Raw genomic sequence first — 12827 nt, forward strand, 5'->3', positions numbered from 1 at the left:
TATTGACTGCGATTTGAATGATGTAGCTGACTGACTCAGGTGTAGTTCAAAGTTTGTGTGTGTGGCCAGCTGTTGTCAGTCTTAAAGTGACTGTCTGGTTGGCAAAGGGCAGAGAGTATTGCTTATGTAAGAGTTGATTTGCTGTATTGAAATAAATGGACATGTCTTGATGTCAAATGAACACACAACTGGACTTAGAGGCTCGATCATTCATGAAAAAAGATGTACAATTGTTCTTTGTTTGTTGTCAGGGTGTACAAAGTTAGTTACAGTGCACACATTTATGCTATCATAATATCATAAAGTTTATTTTCAGTTTCATTTTTTTAATTATTTCCACATTCCACATATCAGGTTGAGCAAACATTGATATAACAAAGCTGGTGTGAGTACATGAGAGTTTGTGGACGCTTGAGCACATCACAAATAAGGAAGTCATGAATCCCATCTGTTCGTATCAAACCACAGTGTCAGTACATAATCCTCAATATCACATTTTTGCATCGTTCACTGGATATTGTTTGTTCTTCAAGGTCAGGAATTTACCATGCTCATAGTTTGAAAGACTTCATTAATAAGTGTGTTGTGCTGCTGGTGTATTATAGTGAAACATAGCTGCGGGTCATAAAAAGGTTTTAGCATCATTAAAATGAGCACAATCTTCTCATTGTGGGGAAACCTTCAGGACTGTCCGAATGCTGTGGAAACAAAAGCAGAAGAGAATTTAGAGAGCTCTTTATGTGTAGCTGGTTGTAAATCTTAAATAATGAACTTCAGGTAGGATTGTAAGTATACCATTTGCCATGCTTCATCAGTTCAATTGCATCATTGACCTGAGCCAACGCCATGTTGTGAGTGATGAACTCATCCAGCTTCACCTTCTTGTCCATGTAGGCTTTAACCATCTGAGGTACGCCATCCTTACTCTTAAACCCTGAGTCACAGAGAACATGCATCTCATGAAATCATAGCAGGAAAGCCTCCTCATTGAAACTCTGCAGAAACTTGCGTAAAGCTTTTGGGCAACTATCACAGATAGATTTGACTGGTTTCATTATCTCTAAGCCATGTGGTTTCAGCAGCTACTAACAAGCCGTATAGGCTACTGTATATCAGGATGAATGCAGGCCTTAACTGAAACCTTCTTGGCTTAACTACCTTTCTACTGGTTACACACAATGTTAGTCACAGAACAGCAACCTTTCATGGATGATTTCAGCATAGTTGGTTTAGCAAATAGAAGCAGATTTATACTAAACCAAAAGAATTGGGGATGGCGGTCATGGTCTATCGTGGTTGCCAGCTAAGTTGCCACAAGGGGAGAAACTTCACACTAATCCTTTACACTTGTCGCAAGCAAACACACATAACAAACTCATGTAGACAAATAGGCACTGATGTGATGGAATAACCACCTGTGGTATTGCTTTGCAATGAGAAAAACAAATGAAAGGTTTCACAGGTCTGGATGAAATAAGGTTTGGGTAGTGAGGTCATGATGAGGAGCCCATTTCTTTTCTTTTTTAAGAGAGAATTGAAGGCCACATTTTTACTGTCAGTTTTAATGTAAATTTTGTCAACAATAGTGTGCTTGTTGAGTTTAGCCCAAAAGGCTAGAATTTTTACCCGTGATAGGGAACATCATAAGCAGCTCTGAGGTTTTGTACACTTTGTGTTATTGTTAGTTGTGCTCCTCATCTGATATACTCGACTAGATTAAATATGATTAAATATTAAATATCAAACAAATATTTTGGGGACCAAAAGAGTCTTTCTGGCAGGATTTTGACTGGATTTTATAACAGCTGGCATTACTTGATAAGATTTGCCAATATTGGACAAGTTTCCTGTTCAAACTTGTTGAATCATTGTTGGCTACCATTGTTGAATCTGGGTTAAATGGGCTTAAAATGTATGCAGACTAAGGCTTGTGCCCATATATGCAGTAAGTCTTCTGTGGTTAACCCCTTGGGTGGGCATTTATTTTAAAGCCATTGGAGGGAACATTAGTATATCACTTCATCTGACACTGGCTGTTGGAGCATGAAAAGTATCTCTTAAGAAATGATGAATGTTAATCTTTGAAGGTTGAAAAGTCTTCAAAATAGCTATGAGTCAAAATAATAAATGGCAACGTGACCAATATCAATATCAAAATATGTGCTTTGTGATTGACTGAATCTCACCTCCAAACACAGAGCCCTTCCATGTGCGTCCAGCTATCAGCTGTATGGGTCGTGCAGAAAAGTCGTACAAGTCTGTCCAGCCGACAATCACACTGACACCCCAGCCTTTCACACACGATTCCAAGGCACTGCGCTGGACGAGCAAACAGCACAAGGTCAGTGGGCTTGCAACCACATTGTTCAAATCATCAGTGCTCTTGAGAAAATGTTTGCTTTTGTAGTTACATAATATTACTCTAGAGAATACATCTCAATACAACATATATTTAGACCAATCTCTTTGACGCCCTACCATGACTCCCACGTTCCCGACACATTCCATGGAGTAGTCCACTCCTCCGTTGGTCATCTCAGACAGAACTTGGCTGACGGGTTTACTGTGATCCTTTGGATTCACGAAATCTGTGGCACCAAACACCTTGGCCTTCTCAAACTTATCTGGGTTGATGTCAACAGCAATAATTTTCTTGGCTCCTGCAACATGGCAGCCCATGACTGCAGCCAAACCCACAGCTCCCAGGCCAAACACAGCACATGTGGAGCCCGGTTCAACCTAAAATGAAGCAGATTTTTTTGCACTTAGTACACAAAGTTAGACTTTTTTTTGATCCATATGACATTGATATGACATATCAAGTTCAGATCTCTTTTCATACATTGGGGTCACATGTGGTTACTGTGTGTAATTTCAGATGTATGACCTCTAATAGACTGATATGGGAGGAATTCTTTCAAAATACAAGTTGGACCATCACTTATAGCTAAACATACAGACCTTAGCAGTATTAACTGCTGCTCCAAAACCTGTGCAGATCCCACACCCAAGGAGACACACTTTGTCCAGAGGGGCAGCTGGATCAATCTTAGCCACAGCGATCTGGTTTACCACTGTGTACTCAGAGAAGGTGCTAGTTCCCATGAACTGCAGCAGCTTCTTACCCTTACAGGTAAACCTTGTCTCTGTTGATGCCATCACATCGTAGCGGTCAGCAACCCTGAACAGAGAATGAATTAAAATCAAAATGCATCCAATGACGGAATGATTGCATTGCTAGAGATAAAGTACATCACATTTCAAGTTACCATCAATTGGCGTTAAGCCCTTCCTGAAACTCAATGGATAAAATAATCAAGAGATGGAAATGTGTGCTCACCATCCTTTTTCACACTGGTTAGTCTTTGAGCTTTTACAGAAGCGACACTCTCTACACTGGGAGAGGAACAGAGGAATCACAGTGTCTCCTGAAATTACAAAATACATTTACTTTAATTTAGAGAGCAAACATTTCTACCATAACATCAGACAGGGGAAGAACATAATATATTATACGAATGAATCAGTTGACTTTTTGAGCTTTTACTAACCTGTTTTGAATTCTGTGACTCCAGGCCCAACGCTCTCTACGATGCCAGCTCCCTCATGACCAAGGACTGCAGGGAAGCCATCCTTGTGCATGCTCTCAAACAGATGATACAGGTCTGTGTGGCACACCCCAGTTGCTACAACCTGCTCCCAGACAATGAGTGAAAATAATGTTCATTAGTGGTCAGGTATGCCGCTATCTTAAGAGAATCTAATGTAGTGTACATGTGGATCTGTAGAAACATTGGCGCAATGACAAGAACAACTTGATGCATTTATGTGCTTTGAGATGAAAATATTATTAAGTCTGATGTTGGATCACTAAGACTAACAAAAGTAGAAACTAAGCAATATTCAGGGACAGGAGCAATTTGGTTTAAAATTAAATACATTTGGTAGGTTCAGAAGTTTTGTTTTAAAATCTCTTTTCACATTAGCTCATCAAATTAAGTTAGTATAGCGCAAGTCCCGGATGCCTCCCTTCAAAGGTGTTTTTTTGTCAGTGTGTGGGGAAACATTAGCAGATATCTCTCACCTTGATGCGGATCTCATTGGCCTGGGGTGGGGCGACCTCAATCTCCTCCATCACGAGAGGCTTGTTGGGTTCCCAGGCCACTGCTGCCTTGCACTTGATGACCTAAATCACAGTGACACTACTTCAGTCTTATATCACAAGATGTTGCCACGGTTGTACTGTTGCATTGTTATTTTGTGTAATGATTTCTGAAGTGTATTTGTGTGCTTAAATTAAAAATGCATTTTCATAAGCCTGGTGGAAAAGACCAGGGGGCATGTTTGGGGCATTTTTGCATTTGTTTGAAACGAGAAAGTGACAAGAAACAGGAAGAGGCAGGAGAGAGACGTGCAGACATTCGGCAAAGCACCTGTTATGGTCCTGATTTGTTGTGTGATTTGCCCTAACCCTCTCTCTCTCTGCCTGCAGGTTGCATGGGTAGGGGCGGGGCCGGTCTCCTCAGCAGTGAGGCTCATCAGGCACACCTGTCCCTGATCTGCTCATCAGCACTGGCTTCTTAAGCCACCACCAAACACTCCTCCAGTGCCAGATTATTCCTCTAGCCGCATGCTCCATGTCCCGTTGTAGCCTTGCTCCTGAGGAGAGTCAAGCCACGCTTTTCTGTTTACTTATCTCGAGTTGTTTCCAGAGGATTGATTCCTAGTTTTTGTTTGTGAGTTTTTGATAGAACCTTTTTCCCCTTTTGGGGGATTTTGTGTTACTCCTAGTTTTGTACTTTTTCTCAGTTGTTTTTACCCGCAAGGCGCTTTTTGTTGAACCTTGGTTTTTGCTTAATAAATACTTTTTCCCTGTACTCTGCATTTGGGTCCTAGTCCTTTGCTCAAGCCGTAACAGCACCCTGGTTGGAAAAGAGCCAACCCACTGAAGAATAGACTTAATCTTTGAACAGTGTTTGGAGCTATCATTAAGCTAAAAGCGTGATCTGTTTGTGTAACGCATGTTTAGATTATAGGCTACCTGATAACTTCGACTGATTATTGTTCTCCAACACTACTTTACTAAAGTCCTTTTTAATGGCTAGCACTTGTATGGTCTTTGCACTCTTTCAAGCAAAACTAAAAGAAAGAAAGAAAGAAAGAAAGAAAGAATGAAAGAAAGAAAGAAATCAAACTTGTGTTGTGATGTCAACATGAAAACTCATCAAGAGGCAACAAATTGACTTAGATGTGTCCATACAAGCTATTATCCAAGCAAACACATGGGTCTCACTGATTCATTGCACTTTGTTATCATGATGGTAAGTTCAGTGGATTCTGTTTATCAAATACAGCTGTTTCTGAAAAGCAAATATCAAAGCAATTATTTAAGGTCCATATAAGGTATCTGGAAGAAATATAGAGTTTAATACAAATGTATACAGCTGAGACATTGAATAAATCTGTTATCAAAAATGATCTGAAAACATCTGTTTTGCATTGAAGAGTTCTTGTTTTTTTCCTGTAAATTCTTTGGCTTCCTCCATTATCTTTTTTGGCCTACCAGTCCCTCATCTTTGCCAATATACACAGTTGCACAACACTGTCTGGACAGTTACAAGCAACAATAGGACACAGTATTTCACTGAGTCAGGGAGGAAGAAAGACAAAAAGCTAATAAGAATAAAGTCATTTTATTTTATATCAGCAAAATGTTCAGCGAAAAAGAGTTTTTATGAGAAATATGAACATGCAAACAACAAAGGAACACAAACTGCACTCGTTTTTTTTGTACCAAGTATAAGATTAGTATGGACAATTACAATCCATACTTAAACAGCCGAAATAACATCATCACACATCAAATATAAGTAGTGCTATAAAAAAGTATAATGCGGTGAAACATGCATTTTTTTCTGATCTTTTGTGTTCTGTTTGATCATACTTATGAAACTTGAAAATACTGGTAAAAGCACCACATTTGTAAAAAAAAGTACTCCCGTATTGAATCATGTACCTACCTTACCAGCTGTTGCCATTTTCCCAGCAGAGACGAGTTAAAACGAGGGATGAGTTGTTAAAGAGCTGCAGGACTGAAGAGAGAGGAGGGAGAACTTTGACTTGATGTTTAAATACTGCTGAAAGAGAAAACAGTTGCGTAAAAGTTTGGATGGGCAGAGACTTGGAGTTTTTTCATCAAGTCATCAATTTTTCAGGGACATGATATGATAGCACACAAATTTAATGAAGTGATTGAAGAACATATATCTAAATTCATCCCATCCAGAGGAAACGTGACATGTTTAGGACTGGTGTTCTGTGAAATGGAAGTCATGACTTATTACAACTGTCAAAAAGTTGAATCATTCTTTCACAGAGCCACTGCAGCATATTGCACAATATGCATTACCTTTAAAACAATTGACTTAGGAGTTGAATTCCAGAATTAAAGGGCACTGACTGTTTAGGCAGTGTAAGATCATGCAGGTTTTGGACAGCATTATAATATATCCTTGCAAATTCCCTGTGTTTTAAACTGTGCCATGTAAGACTTAAAGGCTGGTAGCTTCTGCACAGGATTACTTGACTGCAAGTGTGTATCATCGGGGACTAATAAGGATTATGAAATTGACATTAGCCACTGTGGAAAACAAGATTTTGTGATCAATGTATGCTGACAGATAGAGTGAGACAACTGCAGACTACTGCATTTGGTTTGAAAGGTTCCTTATGTCCTTATTTGTGCAAGTCAAACGCTGCCATCTTTTCCTTATTTTTCCTTTTTTTATGTGATTGCTTATTTTCTATTGGGAAGGCAAGATTGAGCAGCAGGGTGCACATCATCAGTATTATAGCCTTGTACTTCAGACTAATACGGCTGTTGACTGGCAGTTCAGTGCTGCCTTCAGTCCTGGTTTTACTCATTCCTTAAAAGTTAATCTGTAATATTACACTACTAACACTATTCAGTGCAGTATATTTTTCTGTTACATAACCACTAACAAAGTCTGTCATTGAAGTGGAATAAATAGTCAAATACACCCCTCTAAAGGACAAGTGAAGAACTCAGGAGCAGGGACCTCAAATTTAAGAACAAAACCTAAGCAAATGTATTTAAGGAAGGACTTACTTTCCATCACTGTCTTCTAAACTTGATTTACCGTAAGCCTGAAATATAGGGACTGGAACACTATCTATGGGTGAAACTTTAGATTTGATGGTGTGCTTTGTGACAGGCAGAAGAGCAGAAGAACAGAAAAAACACAACTGATGAAGGTTACCTAAGGTTACCTATAAGGTTACCTTTGCTCTAGAGCAAAGGGTTGCTGAACTTGAAGTTGTGTTGATTAATATGTGTCACGCTATCAAATCTTTTATTTTTTCATTATGATTTATCTCTGAATTTTAATCAGTTAATCACAATTAACAATATTTAAGTTTATTTTAAATGCCATTGTTTGGCATTTCAAAACAGCTGTTAAATCCACATTGACAATGTAAAGCAAATCTTACCAGTCCCTTTGATTTGAGAGAAACATATTAATGCAATGAAATATACTTTATGATCTTGACTTTATATGATTTAAAAAAAAAACAGTGTAGTCTGAAATACGGATTTAGAGACAGCATCAAAGTGTTTATTCTGTGAAATACAGATCGTACAAAATAGTCCTTAGCTAGCTTTTGTGATACAATCAGTATGTTTAGGTGTACCTGTAGGCTTAGCTCCTAAGTGGAAACAGAAACTCCATGTACTTTGGTGATATTTAACGATGTTTATTCTTCTTTGGATTTTTTTATATGATGTCTACATTGCATGTCAAGTTGAGCAAACAGTCGTAAAACAAAGATGGTGTGAGTACATGGGAGTTCTTGGACACTTGAACACATCACAACAGAAACAGAACACAAATAAGGAAGCGATAAAATCCCATCTGCTCATATTAAAACAGTGTCAGTACATGATCCTCAATATCACATATTAGCATCATTCACTGGATATTGTTTGTTCTTCAAGGTCAGGAATTTGCCGTGTTCATAATTTGAAAGACTTCATTAATAAGTGTGTTGTGCTGCCGGTGTTTTATGGTTCAACACAGCTGCGGGTCATAAAAAGGTTTTGGCATCATTAAAATGAGCACCATGTTCTCATTGTGGGGAAACCTTCAGGACTGTCCGAATGCTGTGGAAACAAAAGCAGAAGAGAAATTAGAGGGCTCTTTATGTGTAGCTGGTTGTAAATCTTAAATAATGGACTTGATTGAGGAACGTAAGTGTACCATTTGCCATGCTTCATCAGTTCAATTGCATCATTGACCTGAGCCAACGGCATGTTGTGAGTGATGAACTCATCCAGCTTCACCTTCTTGTCCATGTAGGCTTTAACCATCTTAGGTACGCCATCCTTACTCTTAAACCCTGAGTCACAGAGAACATGCATCTCATGAAATCATAGCAGGACTCAAGAAAACAGAATGTCACAGCAGAGGCTTTACTGATAAATGGATTTCATAATCTCTAAGCCATATGGCTTCAGTAGCTACCAACATTAGTTACCAACAAGCCATATGAATAAGGAGAAATTATTTTGCTTTCCAGACAACTAAAAGAAAATGTCGGCCTTAACTGGAAACTTGCGATTAATCAAAATGCTAAATGGCAACGTGACCATGAAGTAACATAAACGTCTTATTGTGTTAACCTGTCGTGTATGATCAAGTTTGAGTGACTGAATCTCACCTCCAAGCAAGGAGCCTTTCCATGTGCGTCCAGCTATCAGCTGTATGGGTCGTGTAGCAACTTCGAACAAGTCTGTCCAGCCGACAATCACACTGACACCCCAGCCTTTCACACAAGATTCCAAAGCACTACGCTAGATGGACAAACAGCATAAGGTCAGTGGGTTTGCAACCACATTGTTCAAATCACCAGTGCACTTGAGTAAATGTTCTTCAGAATACATCTTAGATATATTCAGCCCTCCTCAGCTGTAGTCTGTGTAAAACATACTTTTAGACCAATCTCTTTGACTTCCTACCATGACTTCCACATTCCCGACACATTCCATGGAGTAGTCCACTCCTCCGTTGGTCATCTCAGACAGAACTTCGCTGATGGGTTTACTGTGATCCTTTGGATTCACAAAATCTGTGGCACCAAACACCTTGGCCTTCTCAAACTTATCTGGGTTGATGTCAACAGCAATAATTTTCTTGGCTCCTGCAAAATGGCAGCCCATGACTGCAGCCAAACCCACAGCTCCCAGGCCAAACACAGCACATGTGGAGCCCGGTTCAACCTAAAATGAAGCAGAAGTTCAGATCATTTTAATACTTTGGGGTCACATGTGGTTACTGTGTGTTATTTGAGATGTTTGACCTTGAATATGCTGATGTGGGATGAATTTATAACAGAAGGTATTATTCTTTAAAAGTACACATGGTACCATCCCTTACAGCTAAACATACAAACCTTGGCAGTATTAACTGCTGCTCCAAAACCAGTGCAGATCCCACACCCAAGGAGACACACTTTGTCCAGAGGGGCAGCTGGATCAATCTTGGCCACAGCGATCTGGTTTATCACTGTGTACTCAGAGAAAGTGCTAGTTCCCGTAAACTGCAACAACTTCTGACCCTTACAGGTAAACCTGGACTCTTCTGCAGACATCACACTGTGGCGATCAGCAATCCTGAATAGAGAATGAATTTAAATCAAAATGTATCCAATGACGGAATGATTGCATTGCTAGAAACAGAGTAAATACAATGTGAAGTTACCATCAATAGGCATTAAGACCTTATTGAAACGCAACGGATGAATACATTTAAGGGATGAAGGAAACATGTGTTCACCATCCTTTTTCACACTGGTTGGTTTTTGGGTTTTTACAGAAGCGACACTCTCTACACTGGGAGATGGACAGAGGAATCACAGTGTCCCCTGGATTTAAAAAATGATATGAAAGTGTATAATTATTTCATGGCAACATAAAAAAAACCAACATGACACCCACACAAATTGACTTTGATTCAGAAAACATTTTTACCATAATGTCAGACAGAGGAAGAACATGAGCTGTTGACTTTTTGAGCTTTTACTGACCTGTTTTGAATTCTGTGACACCAGGCCCAACGCTCTCTACAATGCCAGCTCCCTCATGACCAAGGACCACAGGGAAGCCATCCTTGTGCATGCTCTCAAACAGATGATACAGGTCGGTGTGGCACACCCCAGTTGCTACAACCTGAACCCAGACAGTGAGTAAAATGTAGGGTAAGTGTACCAAGCCTGAGAAAAACCCCTCATGAGGCTTAAGAGGTGAGTTATGGCTGGGTAGGAGCAAAATTTGAGTACAAGTCTTCTGACCCAGGACCAGAAGACTTAAGCCTGAATTTATAATTAATTCCTTCCTTTAGTAACATGCTTAAAGTTCAACATGATGTCCGTGCAGATGCAAGCCTTTAAAGCAGACATCTCTCACCTTGATGCGGATCTCATTGGCCATGGGTGGGGCGACCTCAATCTCCTCCATCACGAGAGGCTTGTTGGGTTCCCAGGCCACTGCTGCCTTGCACTTGATGACCTAAATGGCAGTGACACTACTTCAGTCTGATATCACGAGATGTTGCCACGGTTGTACTGTTGCTTTGTTATTTTGTGTAATGATTTCTGGGACATTGGTCTGCTAATGTCCAGAGGTGTATTTGTGTGCTTAAATGAAAAATGCAGGTAACACTTTACAATAAGGGTCCCTTAATTAGCGTTAGTTAATGCATTATTAAGCATTAATTAACAGTTTAATAATAGTTTAATAATCATTATAATGTATTACCTAACATTAACTAACACATTAGTTAATACATTAATAAGCAGTTAATTAATGTCCACTGCTCAGAGTTAATTAATACATTATTAAGCATTAATAAAAGTTACAAAACTTAATTAGTTAACCATTAGTGAATGCTTTCTGGACCCTTATTGTAAAGTGTAACACATGCATCACTTAAGTAACACATTATAAATGCTAAACTGCCTCATAAGCATTACTTAACCATAATTAAGCATTAGTGAATGCTTTTTGGACCCTTATTGTAAAGTGTAACACATGTATCCCTTAGGTAACACATACGCTGAAGCAAAATGAGTTGAAATGTAGTTGAAGCAACACATATAAAGAATTTAACACATTTTATTTAGAATAAAACAGATAATCACAGATAACATCTCAACTGGCACAGAGAGGTACGGTGGCCCTGAGAGCTCACAGCACTGCAACTTAAGAAAACTCATGCAAAAAGACAAAACACAAGAAAATTAAGAAAACCTCTTCATCAATTTGACAACACATGCGCAGCATTTAGAAAACGCGATGCAAAGACCACAACGCAATACATTAGAAAAACGCGCTGCAAATAGACAGCAACACAACAGAAGTGTAATGCTAATTTATACAGCTGAGACATTGAATACATCTGTTATTGAAAACATCTGCAGAAGAACATGAACATGCATATAACACACAAACACACAAACTGCACATGAGAGCAAGGCAATATTTTTTGTACCAAGTATAAGCCCGGTATGGAATATTACAATCCATACTGAGACCACTGAAATAACATCACCAACACACATTAAATGTAGTCAAATAAAAAACATAGTGATGACTTTCAATATTGCAAAAAAGAAGTATAGCACAGTGAACCATGCATTGTTTTATGATCTATTGTGTTCTGTTTGATCGTACTTATGAAACTTGAGAATTCTGGTAAAAGCACCACACTTGTAAAAAAGTACTCCCTTATTGAATCATGTACCTACCTTACCAGCTGTTGCCATGTTTCCAGCAGAGATGAGTTAAATGAGGGATGAGTTGCTAAAGACCTGCAGGACTGAAGAGAGAGGAGGGAGAACTTTGACTTGATGTTTAAATACTGCTGGAACAGAAAACAGCTGCATAAAAGTTTGGATGGGCAGAGACTTGTTTAAGTCACATGATGTGATAGAACATAATGTTCATTATATATTGTGATGGAAAAAAATCCAGTCCTCCCCATGAATATTTGAGTCTTTGAGTTTTTTGCAATGTATTTTATCAGCTTTGCTTTTATCCATATGCTTACAGAACTAAAATTAAGGAAAGAAAAGAGCAGAGTTTAGCTCTGGTAATAATAAAAACTGGGATGTATGCTTGGTGGAGCTTTGCCTATCTTAGTCAGTTTCAGTAGCCATCCACATGAAGCATCACATGTTCAGGACAATTAAGTGATTAAAACAATATACACTATATTACCAAAAGTATTCGCTCACCTGCCTTGACTCACATATGAACATAAGTGCCATCCCATTCCTAACCCATAGGATTCAATATGATGTCGGTCCACCTTTTGCAGCTATTACAGCTTCAACTCTTCTGGGAAGGCTGTCCACAAGGTTGAGGAGTGTGTTTATAGGAATTTTTGACCATTCTTCCAAAAGCACATTGGTGAGGTCACACACTGATGTTGGTCGAGAAGGCCTGGCTCTCAGTCTCCGCTCTAATTCATCCCAAAGGTGTTCTATCGGGTTCAGGTCAGGACTCTGTGCAGGTCAGTCAAGTTCATCCACACCAGACTCTGTCATCCATGTCTTTATGGACCTTGCTGTGTGCATTGGTGCACAGTCATGTTGGAAGAGGAAGGGGCCCGCTCCAAACAGTTCCCACAAGGTTGGGAGCATGGAATTGTCCAAAATGGTTTGGTATCCTGAGGCATTCAAAGTTCCTTTCACTGGAACTAAGGGGCCAAGCCCAGCTCCTGAAAAACAACCCCACACCATAATTCCTC

General features: G+C 39.3%; 2 protein-coding genes across 2 annotated transcripts; both read right to left on the reverse strand.

Moving 5' to 3' along the window:
* Window positions 1-280: 280 nt before the first annotated feature.
* On the reverse strand, window positions 281-6132 carry LOC117806294 (alcohol dehydrogenase 1-like). Its single transcript, XM_034675166.1, has 9 exons — window positions 6021-6132; window positions 4085-4186; window positions 3552-3693; window positions 3341-3428; window positions 2962-3181; window positions 2479-2739; window positions 2187-2319; window positions 796-934; window positions 281-698 (listed from the first exon to the last, which is right to left on the reverse strand). Exons 1-9 carry the CDS (start codon window positions 6036-6038, stop codon window positions 665-667), a joined length of 1137 nt encoding a protein of 378 aa, XP_034531057.1. The 5' UTR covers window positions 6039-6132; the 3' UTR covers window positions 281-664.
* Window positions 6133-7760: 1628 nt separating this feature from the next.
* Window positions 7761-12362, reverse strand: LOC117806295 (alcohol dehydrogenase 1-like). The gene is made up of 10 exons (XM_034675168.1): window positions 12313-12362; window positions 11824-11894; window positions 10484-10585; window positions 10105-10246; window positions 9855-9942; window positions 9472-9691; window positions 9038-9298; window positions 8740-8872; window positions 8280-8418; window positions 7761-8182 (listed from the first exon to the last, which is right to left on the reverse strand). The coding sequence occupies exons 2-10, from the start codon at window positions 11839-11841 to the stop codon at window positions 8149-8151; spliced, it is 1137 nt and encodes a 378-aa protein (XP_034531059.1). The 5' UTR covers window positions 11842-11894; window positions 12313-12362; the 3' UTR covers window positions 7761-8148.
* Window positions 12363-12827: the final 465 nt, after the last annotated feature.

The sequence above is a fragment of the Notolabrus celidotus genome, chromosome 22 (assembly GCF_009762535.1).
Source record: "Notolabrus celidotus isolate fNotCel1 chromosome 22, fNotCel1.pri, whole genome shotgun sequence".
In the NCBI taxonomy this organism is placed as follows: Eukaryota; Metazoa; Chordata; class Actinopteri; order Labriformes; family Labridae; genus Notolabrus; species Notolabrus celidotus.